General features: G+C 38.8%; 2 protein-coding genes across 2 annotated transcripts; both read left to right on the top strand.

The window, feature by feature from the left end:
- Positions 1-6,091: 6,091 nt before the first annotated feature.
- Positions 6,092-6,583, top strand: LOC113739128 (uncharacterized). The gene has a single exon (XM_027266373.1). The coding sequence runs from the start codon at positions 6,092-6,094 to the stop codon at positions 6,581-6,583; it is 492 nt and encodes a 163-aa protein (XP_027122174.1).
- On the top strand, positions 6,584-8,986 carry LOC140005165 (uncharacterized). Its single transcript, XM_072045614.1, has 6 exons — positions 6,584-7,194; positions 7,474-7,600; positions 7,739-7,829; positions 8,108-8,193; positions 8,592-8,830; positions 8,914-8,986. The coding sequence occupies exons 1-6, from the start codon at positions 6,584-6,586 to the stop codon at positions 8,984-8,986; spliced, it is 1,227 nt and encodes a 408-aa protein (XP_071901715.1).
- Positions 8,987-26,910: the final 17,924 nt, after the last annotated feature.

The following is a 26,910-nucleotide window of genomic DNA, read 5'->3' as shown; positions in this document are numbered from 1 at the left end:
CTATAGTCGTAGATGAATGTGATGGATGAATGTACGTCACCACACTAGTCCAACGCTAGTTGTGGCTCATTTATAGAAAGGGCTAGTCCAATGCTAGACCCAATAGGCCATCCCCCTTTCATTAGTGCATACTTGCATGTTCACTACATTTCATGCATTTTTCTTAGTTTTTTATCATTTGGCATGCTCCTCTAATCCTTTTCCCCTCATTTTAGGTATTTTGCATCCTCATGCTAGTTATAGGGTACATTTGCTTGAGAGTCCCCCTTTCGATAAGGGAAACGAGCGAGTGTGGTTACTCAATAGCCTTAGCACGCTAGTTCTTCCTTCTAATTCAAGGGAAAATCAAAGTCGTAAAGTTAGGAGTCCTTCCCGTGCCCGACTTGATGCATCCCCTTATGGTCATACACTTGCATTCTTTTTTATATCACCTCTTCACCTTTTAACCACATTTTCTCATTTTTCTCAATCCACACTTTCTCAACATCTTTTTATCACTTATTTATTTCTCACCTCACAAATGGCACTCAAAATTACACTTATATATATCTACTATTCTATTTTCATCCATTTACACACGAACACCTTTATTTTATCACATTTGCACACTTGCACTTACCTTTTTTTTTACATTTCACATCCTTTATACATTTTCACACTTGCACATATTTGAGTCTTCATTTGCATTTTCCTATGACCTCTATGAGATTCTTCCTATTGACCATCACAAACCCATGTGATTGGGACCAAAAATCTCATGAAACAATTATGGTTCCCACTTTCACGAATCCAGTACATGAAATGCATAACTAAGACTTAACTATAAGTCGTGTGCCTGATCACATTAGCTACCAGTGGAAAGAAATAACAATGAAATTGGAGAAAAAGGTAGCGGTTGGTATCAAAAACATGAACAACCCTAAAACCCTTCGCTCAAGTCACAAGTAAATCCAACTAGCCTTCAAGTAAAATTTCGGCAGCAAGTCCCTTGTGTTTACCTATTTTCCAGCCATTAATGGCTTCCTTATTTCCTCAAATCAGTCCCAATATCTCATACAAAAATAATCTCATTTCCAAAAGCCGTTCACTAAGCTTAAAGTCATCCAAGTACAAAATTTAGCTAGGAAAATGACCGGAAACGAAAGTCAAGCCCTAAAACTATTCAAATAAACACAATAAGACTCGCTTACAAATCATAAACCAATTCCAGATACCACCAAAATAGAGCTCCATAAGCATACATAAGCATTAGAGGAAACCAGAAAAATCCGGAAATGTAGTTAAGCGTTAACCCGAAAAAACAGTTTTTGACGTCATTTTGCGGTTTTGGTACCAATGGCACTACGATTATCGGATAAAGGTACAAGACCCACCGTTTCGAAGCTAAGAGATAGGGTTACAATATTGCAGAATGTCACTCAGCCCAGTTTTGAATGTAACCAGGTCACAAATGCAAGATACTACACCAGAAACGGAAAAACAGATTCACAGAACGCATTCTGGTTCAAACATCATAAGTCAACCTACCTAAGTCCAAATCCAGTAATTCCAAAGCCATCCAAAAGCTGAGAAATAGGTATACAATACATCAGAAGACCTCAACAACCAATTCCAAAGCATTCCCAACCAAAATAACCCATTACAGAAGCAATTTCCAAATTCGGGTAAAACCAGGGCAGAAAGGGTAATTCCATCTTTTCTCAAGCTACGCTACTCCGATTGACCTGAAATGTTTCAGGCACCTCTAAAATATCATTCCCTACAACTTTCATGCTTTAACCCAAGGCCAATTCGGCCTCTAACTATGAGTTACAAAACCGGGCAGAATGTAATTCAAAGATACCCTACTTTCCAATTTTCTTTCTAAAACAGAAATTGCTTGCAATTAACCACTTTTTCCACCTTCTAACTTCCTTAAATACCATTTCCAATCATCATACATAATCACATAATCATATCCATATGAAAACAGAAAAATCCCCAATAATTACAAAACTTCACCAATTCAACCAAAAATCAAGATATAAACCATAAAATTGCATCTTATACTACCACTAATCATGGATTAAACATCATTAGAGGGAGAAGAGGGGTCCTTTTCAACTTACCTTAGCAACACAAGGGAGGGAGCAACTAATCCTCTTAGCTTTCCAAATAACTCCACTAAACTCCTCACAAACACTCCCTTAAGTGTTTCTATGGAGCAAAAACAAGATTCAATGGTTGATTTGGTAGATTGGAGCAAAACTTGGAGAGTTTTATTTCTTTTTTTTAGAGAGAGAGAGAGAGAGAGAAAGAGAGAGAGAGAGCTGGCCACAATAGCTAAGAATGAAGAGGATTTTTGGTAATTTTTGTGATTTATTTGGTCAAATAGAAAAAGGTGAATAGTGGTCTTACTTAAGAATAAATCCTATGGTGACACTTGTCACCCTTTAATGCATCTCTATCTCTTTGTTCCCTCTCACACCAATCCAAATAGCAACCTCTAATTATCTCTTAACACCCGGTCAATTAATTCCAGTATCCAAAACTTAACCTAGTTGGCCGAATTTTTCCGAACTTTTCGCACTAGCGTGTCCCACATCCGATATACGCTCTTAATTTCTCAAAAACTAACCGATACTAGAAAAATCATATAAAAACTATATTTACTCATAAAATTTATTTGCACAATTTTTCAAATAAAGAAAAGGTGGAAAACGTGTAATTAAAAGAAATTAAAACCTAGAAATTAAGAAAATTACGGGTCCTCACAAGTTTTATACTAGATAAACTTTTATATATAAACCAAGAGGTTGTTTAGTAAAACTTTTAGTTTTTTTTAAAACTTGGATTTCTAGGGATTAGCGAGGACGTGGACTTCGATTCCCAGCTTGACTTTTGAGCTTCACTTTTGGTGAGTGTCCGTGCTTGTTCTATGACTAAAGTGTTAAAGTGCTTTCTTGACTTGTTATGTGATAAATGGAAAGTGGTTTTCCTGAACCATCGAAGTGGCAGTGTGTACTTTATCGCGCTAGCCTTTCGAGTGGTGACTTGCTTGAAATGTTTTCTCGAATATCTTGTAATTGTTGACTGGAGCATGGACTCGTCAACTAATCTACCAGGCAGGGGAATGTACCACACCTTAGGGTGGGAGGGCCTCTTATCCTGACTTGGTAAAAATGTGTTGTGACGTCGTTGGGTGAATCTCTCGACTAGTTTATAATTGTGACGTCGTTGGGTGAATCCCTCGACTAGTTTATAATGTGACGTCATTGGGTGAATCCCTCGATTAGTTTACAAAAAGGTATACTCAAGTAATACCAAACTCTCTCGTGAGAAGAACGGGCCCGGTGGGAGTAAGTTGGTTGGAGCGTGTTAAGAAAAAATAATGAATCTACATGGACTTTAGATAGTGAGAGTTGACGGAGGGTTAACTGCGGTTAATTTTGATCAAGTGCGTGGAAAATGGCTCTTGAGAGCCCTGTATCCTACTCTGTGCTGTTATACGCTTTTCTACTTGCTAAATTTAAGCTTGAAGTTATTATTTACTGTTTGTGTTATATGATTGCATGTCTTGGGCACCACTGAGCTTTAGCTCACCACACGATATTTGTTTTCCTTAACAGGTTTTGGCATTCAAGAGATTTGAAGTCTGTTTTTAGCTTTTGTAACTGTTGTGTTGAATCGACTATGTATCTTTTGTTTTGGGTTGTCACTTGAAGCTGGAAAAGTGCAAACCCTAAGTTTTGGCTTGTATGAATTTATTTGACCTTTATGAGTTTACTGTGGGGTTTGTAATGTATATTTGTAGTTTTGTGTTGAACTGGTCGGAGATGTATTTAAGAGTGAACGTTCAGATGTCCAATGGCAAAGTTATCTCTGAAGTTAATGTGTTTTAGTATTCCAGTCGTTTAAAGGTTTGGCATGTTCGGATGACAAATTTTGTGTTGGTTTAAGTTATACGTGGAAAGGGTTTATTCGGTTTTCTTGCGTGAGTCCTGGCGAGAGCTAGGCAAGCGACCCGCCAACCCTCTGGTTCGCCTTAGGGAGAAGTGGGGCCGCCACAGGTGGTACCAGAGCCTAGGTTAGAAAAGTTGTCTGAAAGACATATTAGACCTGTTAGAAACCTTAATCCTTTCTAGAGTTAAGAAGTGAGATAGTTAGATATATCATAAGTAATACTTGAACAAGATAGCCATTTAAGTATTAACCATTGGGTTTTGGTTATTTTGCAGGTATGGAAAACGGAAATGGGCATGCTAATGGTAACGGAGGGACTAATGGACATATAGAGCCTCTTAGATCCATCTCTTATAGGCCACGAGACAGAGGAGCTCGTGTATGATATACACCAGCTGATAGGTATCCTCGATGCCAGTGTAGGGCTACATATGCCTATCCTAACGAGTTAGTGCTGTCTTTGGACGATGAGCGCCGCCAGCTGTGGGACGCTAATCATACTTTGACTCAGGATGTCGAGGAGTTAAGCATCATGTTGGATACTCAGTTTGACCACATAGCTGATTTAGAGCAGAGGTTGGTAGCTGAGCATGCTAGGTTGGAAGCTGCTAGCGGGGAGATAGAGAGACAGAGGTCTTGGTTGACTCGAGTAGCTGAGGGAATACGTGATAGGAGCGCTGGTATCAGGGCTAACGCCACTATGATGATGGATGAGGTCACGAGTATTTTTCAGGGTAACACTCAGGCAGGTATTGAGGAGGACCCGGAGGAGGATCCGGAGGAGGACGTTGCCCCTGGTAGCCCTGCTGAGGGGTAGGCTAGGTTTGACTTGATTGTAACTAGGTATTCATGGTTAGAAAGGGGGACACTAGATTAGGTCATCAAATTTTGTCTAGCTGGATGGCCTACTTTTGTGGCATCACATCCCTAATTTTTGTCTAAGGGATTATTTGTACATATTTTTGTTAAACTTATGTGCCATACTTTTGGAAAGTGTCCTGATCTGCTAATTGTATGACCCTCACATGTGAATATATGTTAAATGTTCTATTTTCCTTTTCTCAATCTTCATGTCGATTTTGTTTACAAAGAGATAATAAATAATATTCTCGCCTAATTGCCTTATTTTTCAATAATAGGCATAACTAGGCTATGGATAGACAAGTGATTGGTGGAGGACGGGGAAGACCAACTAGACAACACCCCGAAGCGGGTAGTGATAGGGTACCTGAGGTCAATCAAGAGGGCGTGGCCGGAGACCAAGTGGCCACCGCAATTAATAGAATAACTGATGTCCTAGAGCGTTTGATTGAGCACCAGGCCTCTGGACAGGTGCATCACCAAGGAGGCCCAATCGATACTGAGGATCGGGCACTAGAGAGATTCTTGAAGTTCGGACCTCCCAAGTTTTATGGAGGACCAGAACCGGAGGTAGCCGAAGGTTGGTGGGAGAGGATCTCTAACATTTTTGCAGCTCTAGACTATGTGGAAGAGAGACAGGTGACTTTCGCAGCATTTCAGTTTGAGGGAACTGCTCGTTCCTGGTAGAATCTAATTAGGGTCAATTGGGATAGGAACCATATTCCTAGGACCTGGGCGAACTTCACTCGGGAGTTCAACGCCAAGTTTCTACCCCCTCTTATCCAAGAGAAAAGAGAGGATGATTTTATTAAGTGTAGGCAGGGGGCCGTGAATGTCGCTGAATATGAGATCCAATTCACGAAATTGTCCCATTTTGATCCTGAATTGGTAGCTACGGAGCAAAGGCGTGTAAGGAGGTTTATGCAGGGACTAAACGTGGAAATCCAGGAGGGATTAGCTGCTGTTCGGTTAGACACGTTTGCTAATGCTGTTGAGAGAGCTCAGAGGGTTGAAGTTGCCAGAGCCTAAGTGAAGTCCTTCCAGGCCAAGAAAAGATTTGGCCCTAGCAGCAGTCGGGAGCCGACTTATGCAAATGCTCCACCGGCCAAAGTGGGTTGAGGAATGGGTAGAGTAAATGGTCCTGGAGCACCACGAGGCGCTCTAGCAAGAGAAGCTGGGGCAAGAAGTGTCGGGGGAAGAGATATCGGAGCTAGAGGATGACCAAGTGGAAGGAGTCAAACTAGGAACGCCCCGCAAGGAGGTCGTATGACCACCCCTCAGGTAACTTATGGGTATTGTAAGAGGGGGCCATACTGAGGACAGATGCTGGAGGAAAGAAGGAAAGTCCTTGAAGTGCGGAAGCAGTGAGCACCAGATTTCCGGTTGTCCAAAAATACAAGAAGGTGGTACCCCGAGTGTTAGGCAAGCCACTTCTGGAGGAAATAGGTCGAAAGTTCCCGCCAGGGTGTACGCTATAGACGATCAACCTGTACCTGATACCTCGGAGATCGTGGAAGGTACTCTTCCAATCTTTCATAGATTAGCTGGAGTACTAATTGATCCTGGCGCAACTCACTCATTTGTGAATCCAATTTTTATGTCTGGAATTAATGTACAACCTGTTAAATTACCCTTTGATCTTGAAGTTAGGACACCTATGGGTAATAAGAGTATAACCACTAGCCTGGCCTATAAGAACTGCGAATTCTGGGTTGGAAAGCGTAAGATGCTAGTAGACCTAGTCAGTTTGGACATAAAAGGGTATGATGTTATCATATGAATGGATTTCCTAACTCATTACCATGCTAAGCTTGATTGTAGAGCAAAAGTGGTAGAATTTTGGATTCCTGGGAAAGCAACCCTGAAATTGGATGTGAAAGGTAGGTTAGCATCATCTGCTATGATTTCGGGAGCTCGGGCAAGAAAAATGTTGTATAAAGGAGCGCAAGGTTTCTTAGCTTTCCTAATTAACGCTCCCAGTGACCAAGTAAAGTTGGAGGATGTACCAGTGGTAAGGGAATTTCCAGATGTGTTTCCCGAAGAATTAAAAACATTACCTCCGGAGAGAGAAATGAAGTTTAAGATTGAACTAGTGTCGGGAATGGCCCCGATTTCTAAGACTCTGTACCGAATGGCTCCTACAGAGCTAAAAGAATTGAAAATACAATTACAGGATCTATTGGAGAGAGGTTTTGTTAGAGAAAGTGATTCGCCATGGGGCACACCTGTTCTATTTGTTAAGAAAAAAGATGGAAGTTTGAGGTTGTGTATTGATTATCGAGGATTAAATAAGGGTACAATTAATAATAAATATCCTCTACCATTGATTGACAGCTTATTTGATCAGCTGCAAGGATCAGTAGTTTTCTCCAAGCTGGACTTGAGGCAAGGGTATTATCAGTTGAAAATTAAGAAGGAAGACATACCTAAGACTGCTTTCAATACAAGATATGGACATTTTGAGTTTGCAGTCATGCCATTTGGATTAACCAATGCACCAGCTGCTTTCATGGATTTAATGCAAAGAGTCTTTAAAAAGTACTTGGATCAATTCGTAGTAGTTTTTATTGATGATATCCTAGTATATTCTAAGACTCGAGAAGAACATGTTCAACACTTGAAGGTGGTTCTGCAGACCTTAAGAGAGCATAAATTGTATGCTAAATTTAGTAAGTGTGAGTTTTGGCTAGATGAAATTTCTTTTCTGGGGCACAAAGTTTCTAAAGATGGAATTGTCGTAGATCAGGCAAAAGTTGAGGCAGTCACAATGTGGAAACAGCCAGGAACTCCAACAGAGGTTAGAAGTTTCTTGGGTCTAGCAGGTTATTACAGGCGATTTATCAAGGACTTTTCAAAGATTGCTGGACCTATGACAGAGCTGACAAAGAAAAATAATAAGTTTATTTGGACTCCAAAGTGCGAGTCAAGTTTTCAGGAGTTAAAGAGGCGCTTAACATCAGCTCCTGTTTTGGCATTGCCTGATGGAGTAGAAGGTTATGTCGTGTACTCTGATGCCTCTAGGGAAGGTCTAGGGTGCATACTAATGCAAAAGGGTAAGGTAGTTGCCTATGCCTCTAGAAAATTGAAGCCTCATGAACAAAATTACCAACGCATGACCTAGAACTGGCTGTAGTGGTCTTTGCCTTGAAGAAATGGAGACATTACTTGTACGGTGTGACCTTTGAGGCTTATATGGACCACAAGAGTCTTAAGTACTTGTTTTCACAAAAGGAATTGAATTTGAGACAAAGGCGATGGGTAGAATTTTTGGAGGATTATGATTGTTCAATAATTTATCACCCAGGAAAAGCCAACGTGGTAGCAGACGCTTTAAGTAGAAAGGTCCAAGTAGCAGGGTTAATGGTAAAAGAATGGGACATGTTAGAAGAGGTTAGCATTTGGAACCCTCGCTTGGAGAGATTGAAGGTTTTATTTGGGAACCTGTCGTTAAAATCACCATTATTGGAGCGTATTAAGGAGATACAGAAAATGGACCCTATGATCCAGAAAAAGTTGAAGAAAGTGCAAAACGGAGAAAACCTAGACTTTAAATTAGGTTTCGAGATAGAATTGTGGTTCCAGTTGATGAAGAATTAAGGGGAGAGATTCTAGAAGAATCACATCGATCGAGATATACCATACACCCAGGAGTGAACAAACTGTATCACGATGTGAAAGAATTATATTGGTGGGACGATTTGAAAAAGGACATGGCAAAGTTTGTACAAAAATGTCTGATCTGCCAACAAGTAAAAGCTGAACATCAGAAACCCTCTGGTCTATTGCAGCCACTAGAAATTCCTGAATGGAAATGGGACCACATAACCATGGATTTTGTAACGGGGTTGCCTCGAAGTCAAAAGGGATTTGATGCGGTTTGGGTGATAGTTGACAGGCTTACCAAGTCCGTGCATTTTCTACCTGTGAGTATGAGCTTTTCTTTGGAAAAATTGGCCAAGTTGTACACAGAAGAGATCATGAGATTGCATGGTATTTCTATAAGCATTGTGTCTGACCGAGATCCAAGGTTTGTTTCACGTTTTTGGCAGAAATTTCAAGAGACATTGGGGACCAAATTGAAGTTTAGTACCGCTTATCATCCCCAAACAGATGGACAGTCGGAAAGGACAATTCAGACTTTGGAAGACATGCTGAGGTCGTGTATATTGGATTTTGGAGGTAAATGGAGCCAGTATATGGCCTTAGTAGAATTTGCCTATAATAATAGCTATCACGCATCAATTCAAATGGCACCTTATGAGGCTTTGTATGGGAGAAGGTGTCGGTCTCCGATTCATTGGGATGAAGTAGGAGAGAAGAAAATTTTAGATCCAACGGTTATACCTTGGATGGAAGAAGCTCATGAGAAAGTGAAAGTAATTAGGGAAAGGCTTCGAACTGCCCAGAGTCGACAAAAGAGCTACGCCGACACCAGAAGAAAAGATTTGGAGTTCGAAGTAGGAGACAAAGTTTTCCTAAGAGTTAAACCCGTGAAGGGCGGAGTGGTGTCCAAAAAGGGTAAAAAGCTAAAGCCGAGGTATATCAGACCTTTTGAAATTTTGAAACGAATCGGGAAAGTAGCGTATCAGTTGAGGTTGCCTGCAAGCATGGCCAAGGTTCACAATATATTTCATGTCTCTATGCTTAGGAAATATCACCCCGACCCAAGCCATGTGTTGCAATTGGAAGAAATTGAGGTGGATGAGTCGTTAACTTATGAAGAAGGGCCAGTCAAGATTTTAGAAAAAGAAGTAAAAGAACTGAGAAATAAGAAAATTCCTTTGGTGAAGATTCTATGGAGAAATCATGGCTTAGAGGAGACAACTTGGGAACTAGAAGAGGAAATGCAGAGAAAGTACCCCGACCTATTTCTATAGAAGGTGAGAATTTTGAGGACAAAATTCATTTTAAGGAGGGGAGGATGTGAGAACCTCAAAAAAATGACTACATACATATATACATGTAGGCCTATTGCATTGGCATTCTTGAGTATTAAATAAATTCTATCTTTATTTCTACTTGTTCTTAACTAAGTACGTGAAAACAATTCTCAGGTTACAAATAATATAATTGTGCTAAAATATTAAATTACTTGGTTTTGTTAAGTTAAATTAACATCTCTTGAGGTAGATTATTTTATAGTCTTAATATAAATTCTTTGAATTCCGATAGCTAATCTTAAGCGTTAATAATGATTAAGTGTTAATGGGAACCTTAGCATCAAGACGAAGTCGATATATTTTAGACAAAACCATTACAAATACACTTAGTATACTTAGGACGTAAAAGTCTCAAAAATTGAATTTTTGCGAGGTTAGTATACTAGTAGGCATTCAAATTACATTCGGGGTAAATTTTGGAATTAGATTAGGATTGAGGACTTAAGTGGAAATTCGGATGAAATGTGAAAAGACCAAATTGGCCCTCCACCATCTCGGATTTACCATGCAACCACCAAAGCTTCATTGGCCAACTTTAAAACACAAACATTTTCATCTCTGCCGGATTGCATTTCATTCTCCACTCACACATTCCATCTCCTTCATCCGCGATTTATCTCTCCATTTCAGCAACTCCAACACCCCACAACACCATTCCATTTCACTCCATTCCCTGCCTTGGTATCATTGACGAGAGGAAACCAGAGAGAGAGCTGTGCGAGTTGCGAACCTTGAACTGTCCGAGAGAGGGTGAGAGCAAGAGATAACCGTGCGAGCTTCATTACTTCCTCCATCACCACCGAGAGCTGCCATTTCATTCTTCGTCCTCAACCAGCCGTGATCAATTCAACCACAACCACCACAGCTGCAACCACTGAACTCAGACCAACCATCCTCGCGTGCGCGAGCAAAGCCGAGAGGAGAGGAAAAAAAAATTTCAGCTTTCTGGTCGCGTGAGTGAGCTCCATTTGAGGTAATTTCTGAACTGAAGTTAGCTGATTCTAGGCAAATGAGGTCAGCTATAGACTTGCATGTGATGCTTGTGCGTCCGGATGTTGAATTGCAACATAGGAAAATCTGATGTGAAGAAAAACGGGTTGGCCGAGAGATTTAATTGGATAATCCAGCTGAAATTTGTTCGATTGTGATAATCTGAGCTTTGATAGGTGATTAGCTAACTACAAACTAGATTATCAAGCTTTGCATGAGGTTAATTAGCCTTGATTAATCAAGAAAATTGAAGGGATACGAAATCTGTTTACATGCAAGTCAACCGAGAGAAATTGGATGAATTTCTGGTTGGATGATAAATTTTTGATGTTGTCCGCAAATGGTTTGGATCAAATCTGATGGATAGCTGTTTATTTGGTCATGCATGTAGCTGAATTACGGGCTGCATGTTGGTTTTAGCCTTGAATAATAATATTTGGCTGAAGGAAATTTTGATAAGGAAAAAAATATGGGAGCTGGATCAAAGATGAGGAACCGAGAGCTTGCATGTTTGTCTTGCAGCTTGTGATTCCAGTAAAACGGAAATTTATGTTGGGTAATGCATGTAATTTGTTAGCTTTATGTGTTAAGTGAAGTCTAGTTGAAGAAACTAAGGGAAAAGTTGAAATTTTGGGTGAGACCGTGGGAGGAGTTTTGCTGGAAATTTTTTCCAGGTTGTCCAAATGAAGGAAATGGTGAAGTTTCCAACTATTTTTATGAATTTTGGCCTTGAATTTCTATGTTAAACTGTAATATATACTGTATATTAACTTGGTTTGGACATGCATAAAAGATTTGAATATGAGTCGTGGATAAAAAAAAAAGAGAAAAGCAAGAAAAGAAAATCTGAATTCCTAAGGGTATTTGTGAGTAAGCTAACCATGACTTTCTTTTATGTTTGAGTTAAATTTCTAGTTGACTTGTTGTAAGAAATATTTGTTTGATGCCAAGAGCTAATGATTGATGAAGCTCTTGGCCATTTGAGTAATTTTTGCAAGAGTTTAATTTTTGGAGAATTTGTTCAAGTAGTTGGCTGAAATGTACTTGGAAGGTCCATGGGTTGTGATTTGGGCTTGTTTTGATACCTTGGACTTTCTTTGTTGAATTTTGTTTGGAACTGAATCTGTTGAGACTTAGGGCTAATGATTGATGAAGCTCTAGTGATATTGATGTTTGGATTGTGATTTTACTATATTGGTGACTTGGAATTCAAAGTGCAAATGAGTTGGAATCGTGAAGTCCGTTTTAGTCTTTTGAATTCGAGTATTTTTGATCAAGCTTTATTGAAATGTTTTGTCTTAATATTAAGTTATGTAAATTGGGAATAGTACGTTAATATTAAGATTTAAATGTCGGGACTTTTAAAACCTTGCTAACTAGTTAAGCCTTTTCTTTGCTCAAACTAGCTTTATTATCTTTAAGAGATAATTGTATTAACTTTCAAACTTTAAGTTTTTCGTAAAATTATTCTTGGCTGGTTGGTTTTGACGTAAGTTGTTAAAACATGAGATTTTAATACTTTTTAAAAGAAAGGTTTGCAAAAACTTGTTCGGCAAGAAAACTTGTTTGAATTAAATTGGTTCTAGTTTGCACCTCTAGGAAGAAAAGTAGTTTTAAAGAAACCATACGAAATATTTTATTTCTTTACTAGCCTTAATTCTAAGAGATTTATTGATTTGTTTCGAGGATTTAAACTAGTTTTATACTAGATAAACTTTTATATATAAACCAAGAGGTTGTTTAGTAAAACTTATAGTTTTTTTTAAAACTTGGATTTCTAGGGTTTAGCGAAGACGTGGACTTCGATTCCCAGCTTGACTTTTGAGCTTCACTTTTGGTGAGTGTCCGTGCTTGTTCTATGACTAAAGTGTTAAAGTGCTTTCTTGACTTGTTATGTGATAATTGGAAAGTGGTTTTCCTGAACCATCGAAGTGGCAGTGTGTACTTTATCGCACTAGCCTTTCGAGTGGTGACTTGCTTGAAATGTTTTCTCGAATATCTTGTAATTGTTGACTGGAGCATGGACTCGTCAACTAATCTACCAGGCAGGGGAATGTACCACACCTTAGGGTGGGAGGGCCTCTTATCCTGACTTGGTAAAAATGTGTTGTGACGTCGTTGGGTGAATCTCTCGACTAGTTTATAATTGTGACGTCGTTGGGTGAATCCCTCGACTAGTTTACAAAAAGGTATACTCGAGTAATACCAAACTCTCTCGTGAGAAGAACGGGCCCGGTGGGAGTAAGTTGGTTGGAGCGTGTTAAGAAAAAATAATGAATCTACATGGACTTTAGATAGTGAGAGTTGACGGAGGGTTAACTGCGGTTAATTTTGATCAAGTGCGTGGAAAATGGCTCTTGAGAGCCCTGTATCCTACTCTGTGCTGTTATACGCTTTTCTACTTGCTAAATTTAAGCTTGAAGTTATTATTTACTGTTTGTGTTATATGATTGCATGTCTTGGGCACCACTGAGCTTTAGCTCACCACACGATATTTGTTTTCCTTAACAGGTTTTGGCATTCAAGAGATTTGAAGTCTGTTTTTAGCTTTTGTAACTGTTGTGTTGAATCGACTATGTATCTTTTGTTTTGGGTTGTCACTTGAAGCTGGAAAAGTGCAAACCCTAAGTTTTGGCTTGTATGAATTTATTTGACCTTTATGAGTTTGCTGTGGGGTTTGTAATGTATATTTGTAGTTTTGTGTTGAACTGGTCGGAGATGTATTTAAGAGTGAACGTTCAGATGTCCAATGGCAAAGTTATCTCTGAAATTAATGTGTTTTAGTATTCCGGTCGTTTAAAGGTTTGGCATGTTCAGATGACAAATTTTGTGTTGGTTTAAGTTAAACGTGGAAAGGGTTTAGTCGGTTTTCTTGCGTGAGTCCTGGCGAGAGCTAGGCAGGCGACCCGCCAACCCTCTGGTTCGCCTTAGGGAGAAGTGGGGCCGCCACAATAGGAGTCCTAACCTCCAAGTTATAGGGTAGCGATCACACTTTATTTGTATCACTCATGAAACTAGAGTTTACACGAAATAGTCAATTAAAAATCTAGTTAGATGATTCAATCTGGTGGTTTAAAACTCGAATAGGAAGATATATTTTCAATAGGAAACTAATTTTACCAAAATCTTCGACTCAATTTGTCTAAAAATCATTTACTGGCATTCGATTTTCAAAATTAACAATTTTAGAAATAACCGGGTTTCTTTGGTCCCAAATAACCAATCAAATTTTTGTTCAAATCAAGTCAATCGTAATATGCGAGACAAAAATGAGGGTTTTTTTTTTTTAGTACAGCAAATAAGTAATGAGTTCAAGTCACTTCACAAATAACCAACGAAATACTTCGAAAGTTCAAACATTCATAAAAGGTTGAAACATGTCCACAGGACCAACCACAAGATATGGTAGAACAATTATTAAAATTGCACAGGGGAGAACATCTCTAGGTACCCAACTAGATCAACCTTTTATATCACTGGTAGATCTAATCTTCTCGTTCATTTTCGATTCATATCTATCACTAAGATCCCATTGGATTACATAAGACCAGCCATCATTCTTTTTCAGGAGTGCGGGTTGCCTAAACCCACACCACAACCCATTCATTTTCCTTGCCGAGCCATACTTAATATAAGTCTATAGGCGTAAGAAAAGGAATAATTAGGCATAGAAGAACTTAAAGTATATACAAGTTACAAATACATTTAGAATTAGAAACATGATTCTTTACATATATCAAAAGTCATAATACGAATCAAGAGGTCACAAACAAGCCAAGTGAAGTACATACCAAGTTAAAGTCAATAAACAAAAATGAACAAGTGATTATCAAAAGTGCGTCCATCTCTAAGGCACAAACTATTAAGTTCTACTCCCACCGTCCCACTACGAAAGATCACAAGTAGAGCTTCACTAGATTAATTGGAACTAAATGATCCTTGTTCCCTAACATGTTCAACTTTAATCCCAACACAACGATCTTCTAGGCCACGATCTTCTTCACCTCCCGCTCGTAATTATTGTGCCATGTGACACCCCGAATATTTGGAGGTTGTTTGTAAAGAAGATACTAAAGTGTATTTCTTTGGGTTTGTTTTAAAACCTTATTTTGTTTTAAAAGATTAGAAACCCTAATATTTTAATCAAAAACCCTAGTTTACTTGTGACTAACCGGTTTTCTTAAATCTCTCATATTTTAATTGAAACCCTAATTTTAATCACTGGAATTGTAAAATCTCTCACGTTTTTCTTAAAAAATTTCCTTTTATTTGGAAATTATTCATTTATTAAAGCCCTACCACCCAGTCATTCCACAATAAGTGCAAATAAACCTATAAAGTAGGGTTTCACTCTTCGTTTCCAAGATTGGAGCAAATTAGGGTTTTTGTGATTTTTCGCCGGATGATTTTTCAGTACAGAGCAAGGATCAAATTTGGTGATTAAAAGTGACTTTTAAGTGAGAAATAATATGTGATTAGAGGCAATAATATAAGGTTAGTGAATAGGAAGAAAAAACCCTAGTACGTGTGTTTTTAAGAAAAACGGCGCAAACCGACGTGTACCGTGTACTACCGATTTAACCACCACTTTGTGACGCCCCGAAAAAAATGAGTTTGAGAACCCGGAAATTTTCTAATTTTCTAGGGTTTTTTTGATTAATCGCCTGCCTTTTCTACATTTTCTTTATTAGAAAATTTCTCCAGATAATTTTATGGGTAAATATAGTTTGAAAATAATTTTTCTAGTATTGATTAGTTTTTGAGAAATTAAGAGCTTATACCGGACGTGGGACCCGCTAGTGTGATATAATTTTGGTGACTAAGTGAATTGTGTGCTAAGTGTTATTATTTTACAAGGTGCTAGGAAATGATTAGAGGGTGGTTATATGATGTAACCATTGGAAGCCAAAGGATTAAAGAAAATACTAGAAGGGCCAAGTGTCACAAACCCATTGCAAGTTGGACCTTTGACTAAGACCATGATTTCTTCTTCTTATCTTGACCAAACCTTTTGTTTTCATCATTTCTTCTTCTTGTAAGCATGATGGACGAAATTTTGAGAGAAAGAGAGAGAAAATCCAGCATCTTGCACCTCAATTTCTTCCTCCAATCTTGAGTTCTAACCGATTAAATTGCAAATCACTCCATAAAACTTGCTAGCTAAGGAAGATTGAAGCTATTGGTGGAGTTGTTTTGGAAGAAAAATCCCTAAGCCATCACCTTTCTTGATATTTCAAGGTATCATGTCTAACCATCCTTTCTTTGATCTTGATTTTGTTAAATTGATGACTTGTGATGGCTAATGAGATGTTTTAGTGGAAGATTAGCACTTGAATGCAAAACTTTCCAGATTAGGGTTTTCAATTTCCCCAATTCTGCCTGACACTGTTCATCATAGTTAGAGGCCGAATTGGCCTTGGCACAAAACATGAAAGTTGTAGAGAATGAGGTTTTATAGTTCCCTACAAAATTTCAGCTCAATCCAAGTTCGGTAGCCTGTGAAAAGACCAAAATACCCCTGCTGCCCTGTTTCTGTCCGAACCTGGAAATCAGCTTTGGTAATTGGTTAGTTTGACTGGGAATACTACTGATTTGGTTGTTGATGTATTCTTACGAATTCTAGCCTTGTATCTTAGCTTTTAAATGGATTTGGAATTACCTGATTTGGAGTTGTGTGTGCTGAGTTATGACTGAATGAATCAGGACTGCGTCAGTGAGCTTCGAACTAGAAAATCTGGAGTTGTTTTGGAAAGTTTGACCTAGTTAGGGTGAGAACTGGACTGAGTAGTCTTCATGAACGTTGTAGGAAATGCTATTTTAGATGTGCCTACAAAATTTCAGGTCAATCGGAGTAGTGTGGAATGAGAAAAGTCGAAATTACTACTGCTGTTCTGGTTTTACCCGAAATTGAGAAGTGCGCCTGTAATTGGTTGTTTTGGCTGGAATTGCTTCCGAATTGGATGTTGAGGCCTTCTGATGAAATTTATCCCTGTTTCTTAGCTTTCAGCTGGTTTTGGAATTTCTGGATTTGGACTTGGAGAGCCTGAGTTATGACGTTTCCGCTAGAATGCGTTCTGTGAATCTGTTTTTGTGATTTTGATGTAGTATCTTGCATTTTTGACCTGGTTACACTCGAAACTGGGTTGAGTGATCTTCTGTAATATTGAAGCCCTATCTCTTAGCTTCGAAACAGTGTATCTTGCACCTTCATCCGATAATCGTAGTGCCTTTGGTACCATTACCGCAAAATGACGTCAAAACCTGTTTTTCTGGTTTTGAGCTTAACTTTCATTTCCGGACTTTTTCCTAGCTTGACTTGTACTAGTACTACTTGGAGCTTGTTGAATGACTATTGGATGAACTTGTTGTTGTGTGTGTACCTTTGGGACTGGCTGAGGAAATAATGAAGCCATGATGGCTGGAAAAGTTAGCAAATTTAGGGGAAGTGCTGTCCGAACTTTGAAGGGACTTGTTCGCATTGAGTTGGTGATCTAAGACTTGGATTTGAACAAGGCAATGTTATATGATGGATGATTTCTGAGCCATGGAGGTGAGTGACCTCAAACTACTTCTAAAGTTATTTATGAACCGTTTCTTGCATTATTTACTTTTGAACTGTTTCCAAAGTTACTTTTGAAATGTTTTCTTGCATATCATGCGTGCTTGCATATGAGTGTTCCTTGTTTGCTGTATTTCTTGACTTATTGGCTTGTTATTATTGATTTATAATGTGTTAAGTGCTTTTGCTGATTGTTAAAACGAGTTTTCTAGGCGAGTGTGTACTTTATCGCACTCGACCTCGATAAATGTGAAATTTTCGATTGAAATGTTACTTGCGCATGAATGTAAGCCTTTTGGGCTGAACTGGCCATTGCCCCTTGTTACCGGTCGTCTTGAGCCAGAAGCGGACTCGGTCAGGCGATTAGGAACTTGGGTGAACGTTTGGTATACTCGAGTATTACCTATGTAGGTTGGTGGAGCCTGGCCAAAAGCCAGGGACGGGGTGAATGAAATGAAATGAATGACCAAATGAGCGAGGAAATGTCAGGAGAATGAATGTATCCTTTCATGAATGTTACTATCGCTTTCCATTGTAAATGTTTCTTCAATTATTGATAATCCATATTTACTGTTTTGCAAATGTTGTAGTTGTTTCCGGATTTATCATTTGATTTATGACATCATTGCTATATGACATCATTGAAATGAACTATTGTGAAACCGATTTGATTAATGATTTTCTGGTTACTCGCTGAGCTTTTAGCTCACCCCAAAAACTATTTTATTTCCCTCCACAGGGCTCCTGGCGAAAGAAGGACTTGTTGTGCTTATTCACGTGAATGGATGGCCTAAACTTTGTACAATTTTGGATTTGGAATTATTTTATGTATATTTGGGATTAGTTTCCGCTGCATTTGTGACATGTAATTATTTGAGACGGGTGTGTATTTGTGGACCATTTGATGTATACTTGAGATTTGTATTGTATTTATTTGAGGACTGTAATGAACGACTGAGTCCCGGCGAGAGCTGGGCAGGCGGCCCGCCGAACCCTCGGGTACGCCCTAGGGGGAGGTGGGGCCGTCACAGTTGGTATCAGAGTTTAGGCTTCAGATCTCTGTAGTGTATCCTAGGCTTGAAGTTTAGGATGCCGGACTGTGGGTTTGGTTTGAAATATTAGTGATTCTTGCGAGATATCTTGACTTGATTAGTACAAGAAGGAATGTCGAGGACGACATTCTTTTAAGGAGGGGAGATTGTGACGCCCCGAAAAAAATGAGTTTGAGAACCCGGAAATTTTCTAATTTTCTAGGGTTTATTTTATTAATCGCCTGCCTTTTCTACATTTTCTTTATTAGAAAATTTCTCCAGATAATTTTATGGGTAAATATAGTTTGAAAATAATTTTTCTAGTATTGATTAGTTTTTGAGAAATTAAGAGTTTATACCGGACGTGGGACCCGCTAGTGTGATATAATTTTGGTGACTAAGTGAATTGTGTGCTAAGTGTTATTATTTTACAAGGTGCTAGGAAATGATTAGATGGTGGTTATATGATGTAACCATTGGAAGCCAAAGGATTAAAGAAAATACTAGAAGGGCCAAGTGTCACAAACCCATTGCAAGTTGGACCTTTGACTAAGACCATGATTTCTTCTTCTTATCTTGACCAAACCTTTTGTTTTCATCATTTCTTCTTCTTGTAAGCATGATGGACGAAATTTTGAGAGAAAGAGAGAGAAAATCCAGCATCTTGCACCTCAATTTCTTCCTCCAATCTTGAGTTCTAACCGATTAAATTGCAAATCACTCCATAAAACTTGCTAGCTAAGGAAGATTGAAGCTATTGGTGGAGTTGTTTTGGAAGAAAAATCCCTAAGCCATCACCTTTCTTGATATTTCAAGGTATCATGTCTAACCATCCTTTCTTTGATCTTGATTTTGTTAAATTGATGACTTGTGATGGCTAATGAGATGTTTTAGTGGAAGATTAGCACTTGAATGCAAAACTTTCCAGATTAGGGTTTTCAATTTCCCCAATTCTGCCTGACACTGTTCATCATAGTTAGAGGCCGAATTGGCCTTGGAACAAAACATAAAAGTTGTAGAGAATGAGGTTTTATAGTTGCCTACAAAATTTCAGCTCAATCCAAGTTCGGTAGCCTGTGAAAAGACCAAAATACCCCTGCTGCCCTGTTTCTGTCCGAACCTGGAAATCAGCTTTGGTAATTGGTTAGTTTGACTGGGAATACTACTGATTTGGTTGTTGATGTCTTCTTACGAATTCTAGCCTTGTATCTTAGCTTTTAAATGGATTTGGAATTACCTGATTTGGAGTTGTGTGTGCTGAGTTATGACTGAATGAATCAGGACTGCGTCAGTGAGCTTCGAACTAGAAAATCTGGAGTTGTTTTGGAAAGTTTGACCTAGTTAGGGTGAGAACTGGACTGAGTAGTCTTCATGAACGTTGTAGGGAATGCTATTTTAGAGGTGCCTGCAAAATTTCAGGTCAATCGGAGTAGTGTGGAATGAGAAAAGTCGAAATTACTACTGCTGTTCTGGTTTTACCCGAAATTGAGAAGTGCGACTGTAATTGGTTGTTTTGGCTGGAATTGCTTCCGAATTGGATGTTGAGGCCTTCTGATGAAATTTAGCCCTGTTTCTTAGCTTTCAGCTGGTTTTGGAATTTCTGGATTTGGACTTGGAGAGCCTGAGTTATGACGTTTCCGCTAGAATGCGTTCTGTGAATCTGTTTTTGTGATTTTGATGTAGTATCTTGCATTTTTGACCTGGTTACACTCGAAACTGGGTTGAGTGATCTTCTGTAATATTGAAGCCCTATCTCTTAGCTTCGAAACAGTGTATCTTGCACCTTCATCCGATAATCGTAGTGCCTTTGGTACCATTACCGCAAAATGACGTCAAAACCTGTTTTTTCTGGTTTTGAGCTTAACTTTCATTTCCGGACTTTTTCCTAGCATGACTTGTACTAGTACTACTTGGAGCTTGTTGAATGACTATTGGATGAACTTGTTGTTGTGTGTGTACCTTTGGGACTGGCTGAGGAAATAATGAAGCCATGATGGCTGGAAAAGTTAGCAAATTTAGGGGAAGTGCTGTCCGAACTTTGAAGGGACTTGTTCGCATTGAGTTGGTGATCTAAGACTTGGATTTGAACAAGGCAATGTTATATGATGGATGATTTCTGAGCCATGGAGGTGAGTGACCTCAAACTACTTCTAAAGTTATTTATGAACCGTTTCTTGCATTATTTACTTTTGAACTGTTTCCAAAGTTACTTTTGAAATGTTTTCTTGCATATCATGCGTGCTTGCATATGAGTGTTCCTTGTTTGCTGTATTTCTTGACTTATTGGCTTGTTATTATTGATTTATAATGTGTTAAGTGCTTTTGCTGATTGTTAAAACGAGTTTTCTAGGCGAGTGTGTACTTTATCGCACTCGACCTCGATAAATGTGAAATTTTCGATTGAAATGTTACTTGCGCATGAATGTAAGCCTTTTGGGCTGAACTGGCCATTGCCCCTTGTTACCGGTCGTCTTGAGTCAGAAGCGGACTCGGTCAGGCGATTAGGAACTTGGGTGAACGTTTGGTATACTCGAGTATTACCTATGTAGGTTGGTGGAGCCTGGCCAAAAGCCAGGGACGGGGTGAATGAAATGAAATGAATGACCAAATGAGCGAGGAAATGTCAGGAGAATGAATGTATCCTTTCATGAATGTTACTATCGCTTTCCATTGTAAATGTTTCTTCAATTATTGATAATCCATATTTACTGTTGTGCAAATGTTGTAGTTGTTTCCGGATTTATCATTTGATTTATGACATCATTGCTATATGATATCATTGAAATGAACTATTGTGAAACCGATTTGATTAATGATTTTCTGGTTACTCGCTGAGCTTTTAGCTCACCCCAAAAACTATTTTATTTCCCTCCACAGGGCTCGTGGCGAAAGAAGGACTTGTTGTGCTTATTCACGTGAATGGATGGCCTAAACTTTGTACAATTTTGGATTTGGAATTATTTTATGTATATTTGGGATTAGTTTCCGCTGCATTTATGACATGTAATTATTGGAGACGGATGTGTATTTGTGGACCATTTGATGTATACTTGAGATTTGTATTGTATTTATTTGAGGACTGTAGTGAACGACTGAGTCCCGGCGAGAGCTGGGCAGGCGGCCCGCCGAACCCTCGGGTACGCCCTAGGGGGAGGTGGGGCGTCACACACTTGATCACCACTTTCTTACCATACAAGCTCATTACTAATTGAGCAAAATATTCCCCCCCTCATGGTCATCTCTTGGCCAAAATTTTGGGGCCAAAATGCAAGGAAAGAAAAGAAAATTTTGTGTGGTGTTAAAGGTGCCAAGTGTTGGCAAGCTTGTGGTCAAGATTAATCCTAATCCTCTTGTCTTCTTAACACCATAAGAGCAGCCTTTCTTCTTCATTTTTTCTGCTCCTTGGCCGAGAAAAGAGAGAGAGAAAGGGGGAGCAAGAGAAAACCATTTCCTTCTTGATTTGCACTATCCAAGTGAGGAATCAAAATTCTAAACCGATTAAAGAGTGAGTTGTGAGTTTGGAAGCTAGGGTGTGAGAACCCGTAACTTTTCCATTTGTTAGGTTTTATAATTTTTCTAGGCTTTCTTATGTTCAATGGCTTGTTTTCTACACTTTCTGCATCCGGAAAATTTTCTAGATTATTTTTACGAGTAAATATAGTTTTTAGATGATTTTTCTAGTATCGAATAGATTTTGAGAAATTAAGAACGTATATCGGACGTGGGACCCACTAGTGCGAAAAGTTCGGAAAAATTCGGCCAATTAGGTTAAATTCCGGATACTGTGTAAAATTTATCGGGTGTTAAGAGATAAGTAGAGTGTGTGAAATGATTGATGTGAGAGAGAAAAAGAAGTGATAAGATTGAATTAATGGAGTGACAAGTGTCACACAACCATTGGTTGGACTTTGTTGGCAACTATTCACACTTTTGACTTTTGACCAAATTGAGTAAATATCTTGGAAAAATTGCTCAAAAATCACCATTTCTTCTCCTCATATGGCCGGCCCTCTCTCTCCAAAAGGAAGCAAGAAACTCTTCAAGTTTTAGCTCCAATCTTGCTCAAGGTGAACCATCCAACCATTTGATCTTGCAATTACTCCATAAAATCCCTTTAGTTAGTGATAGTGAGTGATTTGGTGAAGCTTTCTTGGAGAGCTAAGGTGTCCTACTACTTCCTCTCTCTTGTTTTCTTGGTAAGTGATGCTTAAACTTCCTCCTACACCTAATGATGCTTAAGTTATGCTTAGTAGTGATTAAAGTGCTGAAATTTCTGGTTTTTATCTTGGTTTGAAGTGATTTGGTGAAGTTTTTCTATTTTTGAGGAATTTTCTGGTTTAATATGAATGTGATGTTGTGGTCATCTATGATGGTTGATAATGAGGGGGAATGACTCTAGTAGATGTGAATTAGTGATAATTACAACCAATTTTGGGTTTGGAATGAATTGTGAAAATATAGGGTTTCAAAACCCCTAATTCTGTCCGGTTTTGGATCATAGGGTTAGAGGCCGAATTGGACTTTGCTCAAAACATGAACGTTGTAGGTATTGATGAGTTTGAAGTGCCTGCAAAATTTCAGGTCATTTGGAGTAGTGTAGAGTGAGATATGTCGTTTTTACTATTTCTGATCTGGGTTGATCAGAATGCGAAAACTGCACTTGTAATCGGCCATTTTGACTGGAATTGGTTTGGATTTTGTTGTTGGTGTCTTCTGATGAAATGTAGCTGGATGTCTTAGCTAACATATGCCTTTGGAATTTCGGCATTTGGACCTGTATAGACTGAGTTGTGTTCATTACAGCATTGTGTGATTTGTAAACCTGCAATTACGGTTCAGGTTGTGGTATTCTGCATTTTTGACCTAGTTGTGCTAGGATTTGGACTGAGTGGCCTTCTACATTGTTGTAGCCCTGGTTCTTAGCTTCGAAACGGTGGGTCTTACACCCTCATCCGATAAGCATAGCGCATTTTGTGACATTACCGCAAAAGTATGACGAAAACTATTTTTTTGTTAAGGCCTAAGCTAATGCCATTTCTTAATTTCTGGTTTGCTATGATGCTTATTTATGCATATGAAACCCTATTAGGGTTAAAATTGGTATGGCTTTATGACTCGTTATCGAGTCTCCATGTACTTGTTTGCATGTTTAGGGCTTACTCTTATTCCGGTCATTTCCTAGCTAACTTTTGTACTTGTACTGCTTTGAGCCTAGTGAACGGCTTTTGGGAAATGAAATGACTTTTGTGTGAAATGTTGGGACTGATTTGAGGATAATGAAGCCTTAATGGCTGGAAAAGTAAGAATTTTAGGGGAGGTGCTGCCCGATTTTTCTAGGCCGTTTGGTTCCTTTAAGTTGGATTCGCCTTTTGGTGGAAATGAAAGGCTTTTGGGTTGTTTGCGCCTAAGTCTTCATGTTACCTTTTTGTTTCCAAGAAAATCATGTTTTCCACCTTGGCATTAGTAATTATTTGGCGAGGCATACGACTGGTAGTCGAGCCTCATGTGCATTGTGTTTACTCGATTATGGATGTGAAACCTTCAATTGGTTTACTTTGATTATTTTAGGGTTTCTTGGCGATTAAGGCCAATCTGAAGTGAAAACTTTTGAAGTTGAGCCGGTGAGTGTACCACTCCCCTCCATTGCTGTTTAACTTGATTTCTGCTCTGCCATCTGTTTAATTTGTTTGAGACGAGGGTGTACTTTATCACACTCGTTCTCTTGTCTGTTCATATGCCAATTTTGAGTGCCTATCTGAATCTGCCGTCTGAATCTGCTATCTGAATCTGCTATTCTGTATCTGTATCTGAATCTGTTATCTGTGTCTGCATCTGTTCGGATTTCTATGACCTATGAGCTCAATCCTGTGGCTAAGTTATTCGAGTCGGGCCGGCAAGGGCCTGGACGATTAGATAACGAACCACGGTAGTCTGTTCGGGGATTTTGGGTATTGAGACCCTTGATTCCGGTATACTCGAGTATTACCATTTCTGTTCAGTTACGGTGAGCGGGCCCGGTAAAGGGGTGTTTGGTGGACGGAATTCGGTGTAAAGAGGGTTCTACGGACGCGTTGGTTCTATATACGTTGACGGAGAGTCAACCGGTTTGGATCAAGTACTGCGCTGGGAAATTTGGCTCCTGAGAGCCACCCGTATCCTTCTGATTTGAATCCTTGGTTCTATTGCTTTACCTCTGACATGTGTACTGTGAGGCCCCAGTCCGATCGTAAGTCGATATTAGGGTTATTTGATATTCGGTATAGAAAAATCAGGGTTTTATGGCTAGAAAGGAAACCCTAATTCAGTTAAGTTTGGAAATCCTAGTTTACGTATTATTATTATAAGGTTCAAGCTATAATTTATATTCGGTATTCTAGTGTGTGCCTTGACGTAAGTAAATATAGGATTTGTTTTAATTACAAAGGTTTAGTAAGTTTGAATGATTAGCAAACCTCTAGTGTTGCAATATTAGAATGTTTAAGTGGAGTTTTAGTTATCGCCCGTTTCTTTTTCCGCATTTTCTTTATTAGAAAAATCTCCAGGATAATTTTCATGAGTAAATATGGGTTTTAGATGATTTTTCAAGTATCGGTTAGCTTTTGAGAAAATAAGAATATATATTGGACGTGGGACCCACTAGTGCGAAAAGTTCGGAAAAATTCGGCCAATAAGGTTAAGTTTCGGATACTGTGTAAAATTTATCGGGTGTTAAGAGATAAGTAGAGGAGGTGAAGTGATTGATGTGAGAGGTGACCAAAGGATAGAAATGCATTTAAAGAGGTGCCAAGTGTCACAATATTATTGGGTGGACCTTTTGGAACACTATTCATGTTTTTGACTTTTGACCCATGGTTAAATATCTTAAAATTTACCACAAAATCACCATTTCTTTCTCTTCTTTGGCCGACCAACCTTAAGGAAGAAAGGAAGAGAGCTCTTCACCATTTTAGCTTCCAACAAGCTCAAATCATCCAACTCAAGTGCTTAAGCTAGTTTCTACTCCATCAAATTCCTCCATTTGGTGCTAGTGAGTGTTTTAGTGAAGTTTTTTGGAAGAGCTAAGGTGTCCAACATCTTCCCCTCTCTTGTTTACTTGGTAAGTGAAGCTTAAACTTCCACCTACACCTATTGATGCTTAAGATATGATTAGTAGTGATTAAAGTGCTGAAATTTCTGGTTTTATCTTGGTTTGAAGTGATTTGGTGAAGTTTTGATTTTATTGATGATTTTTCTGGTTTAATTGGATTATGGTGTTGTGGTTGTTTATGATGATTGATAATGAGGGGTTATGACTCTAGTGGATGGAAATGATTGATATTTGCAACCAATTTTGGATTTGGAATAAATTTTGGAAAGTTAGGGTTCATGAAACTACATTCTGTCCGAATTTATTGCACCATGTTAGAGGCCGAATTGGCCTTGGCTTAAAACATAAAAGTTGTAGGTATTGATGAGTTTGAAGTGCCTACAAAATTTTAGGTCATTTGGATTTGTGTAGAGTGAGTTATGTCATTTTTACTGTTGCTGTCCAGGGTTGCTCAGAATGTGAAAACTGCGCTTGTAATCGTTTGTTTTGACTGGAATTGGTTTGGATTTTGAAGTTGGTGTCTTCTGATGAAATGTATCTGGATGTCTTAGCTATCATATGCCTTTGGAATTTCGGTATTTGGACTTGTATAGACTGAGTTATACCGATTACAGTTTTGTGTGATTTGTAAACCTGTTTTGGTAATTCTGGGTTCGTATTTTGCATATTTGACCTAGTTGTGCTAGGATTTGGACTGAGTGACCTTCTACATTGTGGTAGCCCTGTTCCATAGCTTCGAAATGGTGGGTCTTACACCCCCATCCGATAACCGTAGTGAATTTGGTGCCATTACCGCATATTAAGGTCAAATACGGTTTGTGATCCTGTTTTGCAATTCTGGTATAGTGTCTTGCATTTTTGACCTTGTTACATTCAAAATTGGACAAAGTTTCCTTCTTCAACATTGTAGCCCCTTAAGTCCTGGATATCCCTGTAAATTTTCAGGTTAAACGGATTAGTATATCCTGAGCTATAAACGAAATACTCAGACCTGTTTTGACCGTCAAATTCTGTTACGTTTTTGGACAGTTTATGACTGGAACTTTGGCTTCACATTTGACTGGGTTACAAGCTGTTTGGGCTTGCGACCAAAACACCAAACTTATAGCCCTATGTCAGAGCTTTCTAACGCCCTTGGAATTTCATGAATCGGATTTATAAAACCTGAGATATAGCCGAGCAAACAAGGCCTGCCCGTGAAAATGACCATTTTCTGGTCAGATCTGTTTTGGTCCTGATGACCAATTTCCGTTCCGAATTTGGATTGTCGACCTTCATGAAAGTTGTTCCATTTGGAATGAACTATCTAACTGCCAATTTTCAGATCTTTTGACCATGTGTAGCATAGAAAACAGTTCGCACTCAAAACTGACCATTTGTGCATTGGCCAGATTTCGTAAGTGATTGTGTTTGGTTCATTTGGGACTGAAGCCTCCAGTTTCAGTTCTGGATGTCTTCATAACAGTTGTTGTTCATCCTTTAAGCTTCGATTTGGCATCT

This window comes from Coffea arabica, chromosome 1c, assembly GCF_036785885.1.
Source record: "Coffea arabica cultivar ET-39 chromosome 1c, Coffea Arabica ET-39 HiFi, whole genome shotgun sequence".
Lineage (NCBI taxonomy): Eukaryota > Viridiplantae > Streptophyta > Magnoliopsida > Gentianales > Rubiaceae > Coffea > Coffea arabica.
The sequence above is the reverse complement of the archived record's forward strand: the minus strand, read 5'-3'. Positions and strand labels throughout refer to the sequence as shown.

Excerpts from the sequence above, each read along its gene's own strand:
- LOC113739128 (XM_027266373.1), top strand. The coding sequence starts at position 6,092 with ATGGGTATTGTAAGAGGGGGCCATACTGAGGACAGATGCTGGAGGAAA.
- LOC140005165 (XM_072045614.1), top strand. The coding sequence starts at position 6,584 with ATGGATTTCCTAACTCATTACCATGCTAAGCTTGATTGTAGAGCAAAA. Across the intron at positions 7,830-8,107 it reads CTCTGATGCCTCTAGGGAAG|GAAAAGCCAACGTGGTAGCA; the intron begins GTCTAGGGTGCA and ends TTTATCACCCAG. Across the intron at positions 8,194-8,591 it reads AATGGGACATGTTAGAAGAG|CCACTAGAAATTCCTGAATG; the intron begins GTTAGCATTTGG and ends GGTCTATTGCAG.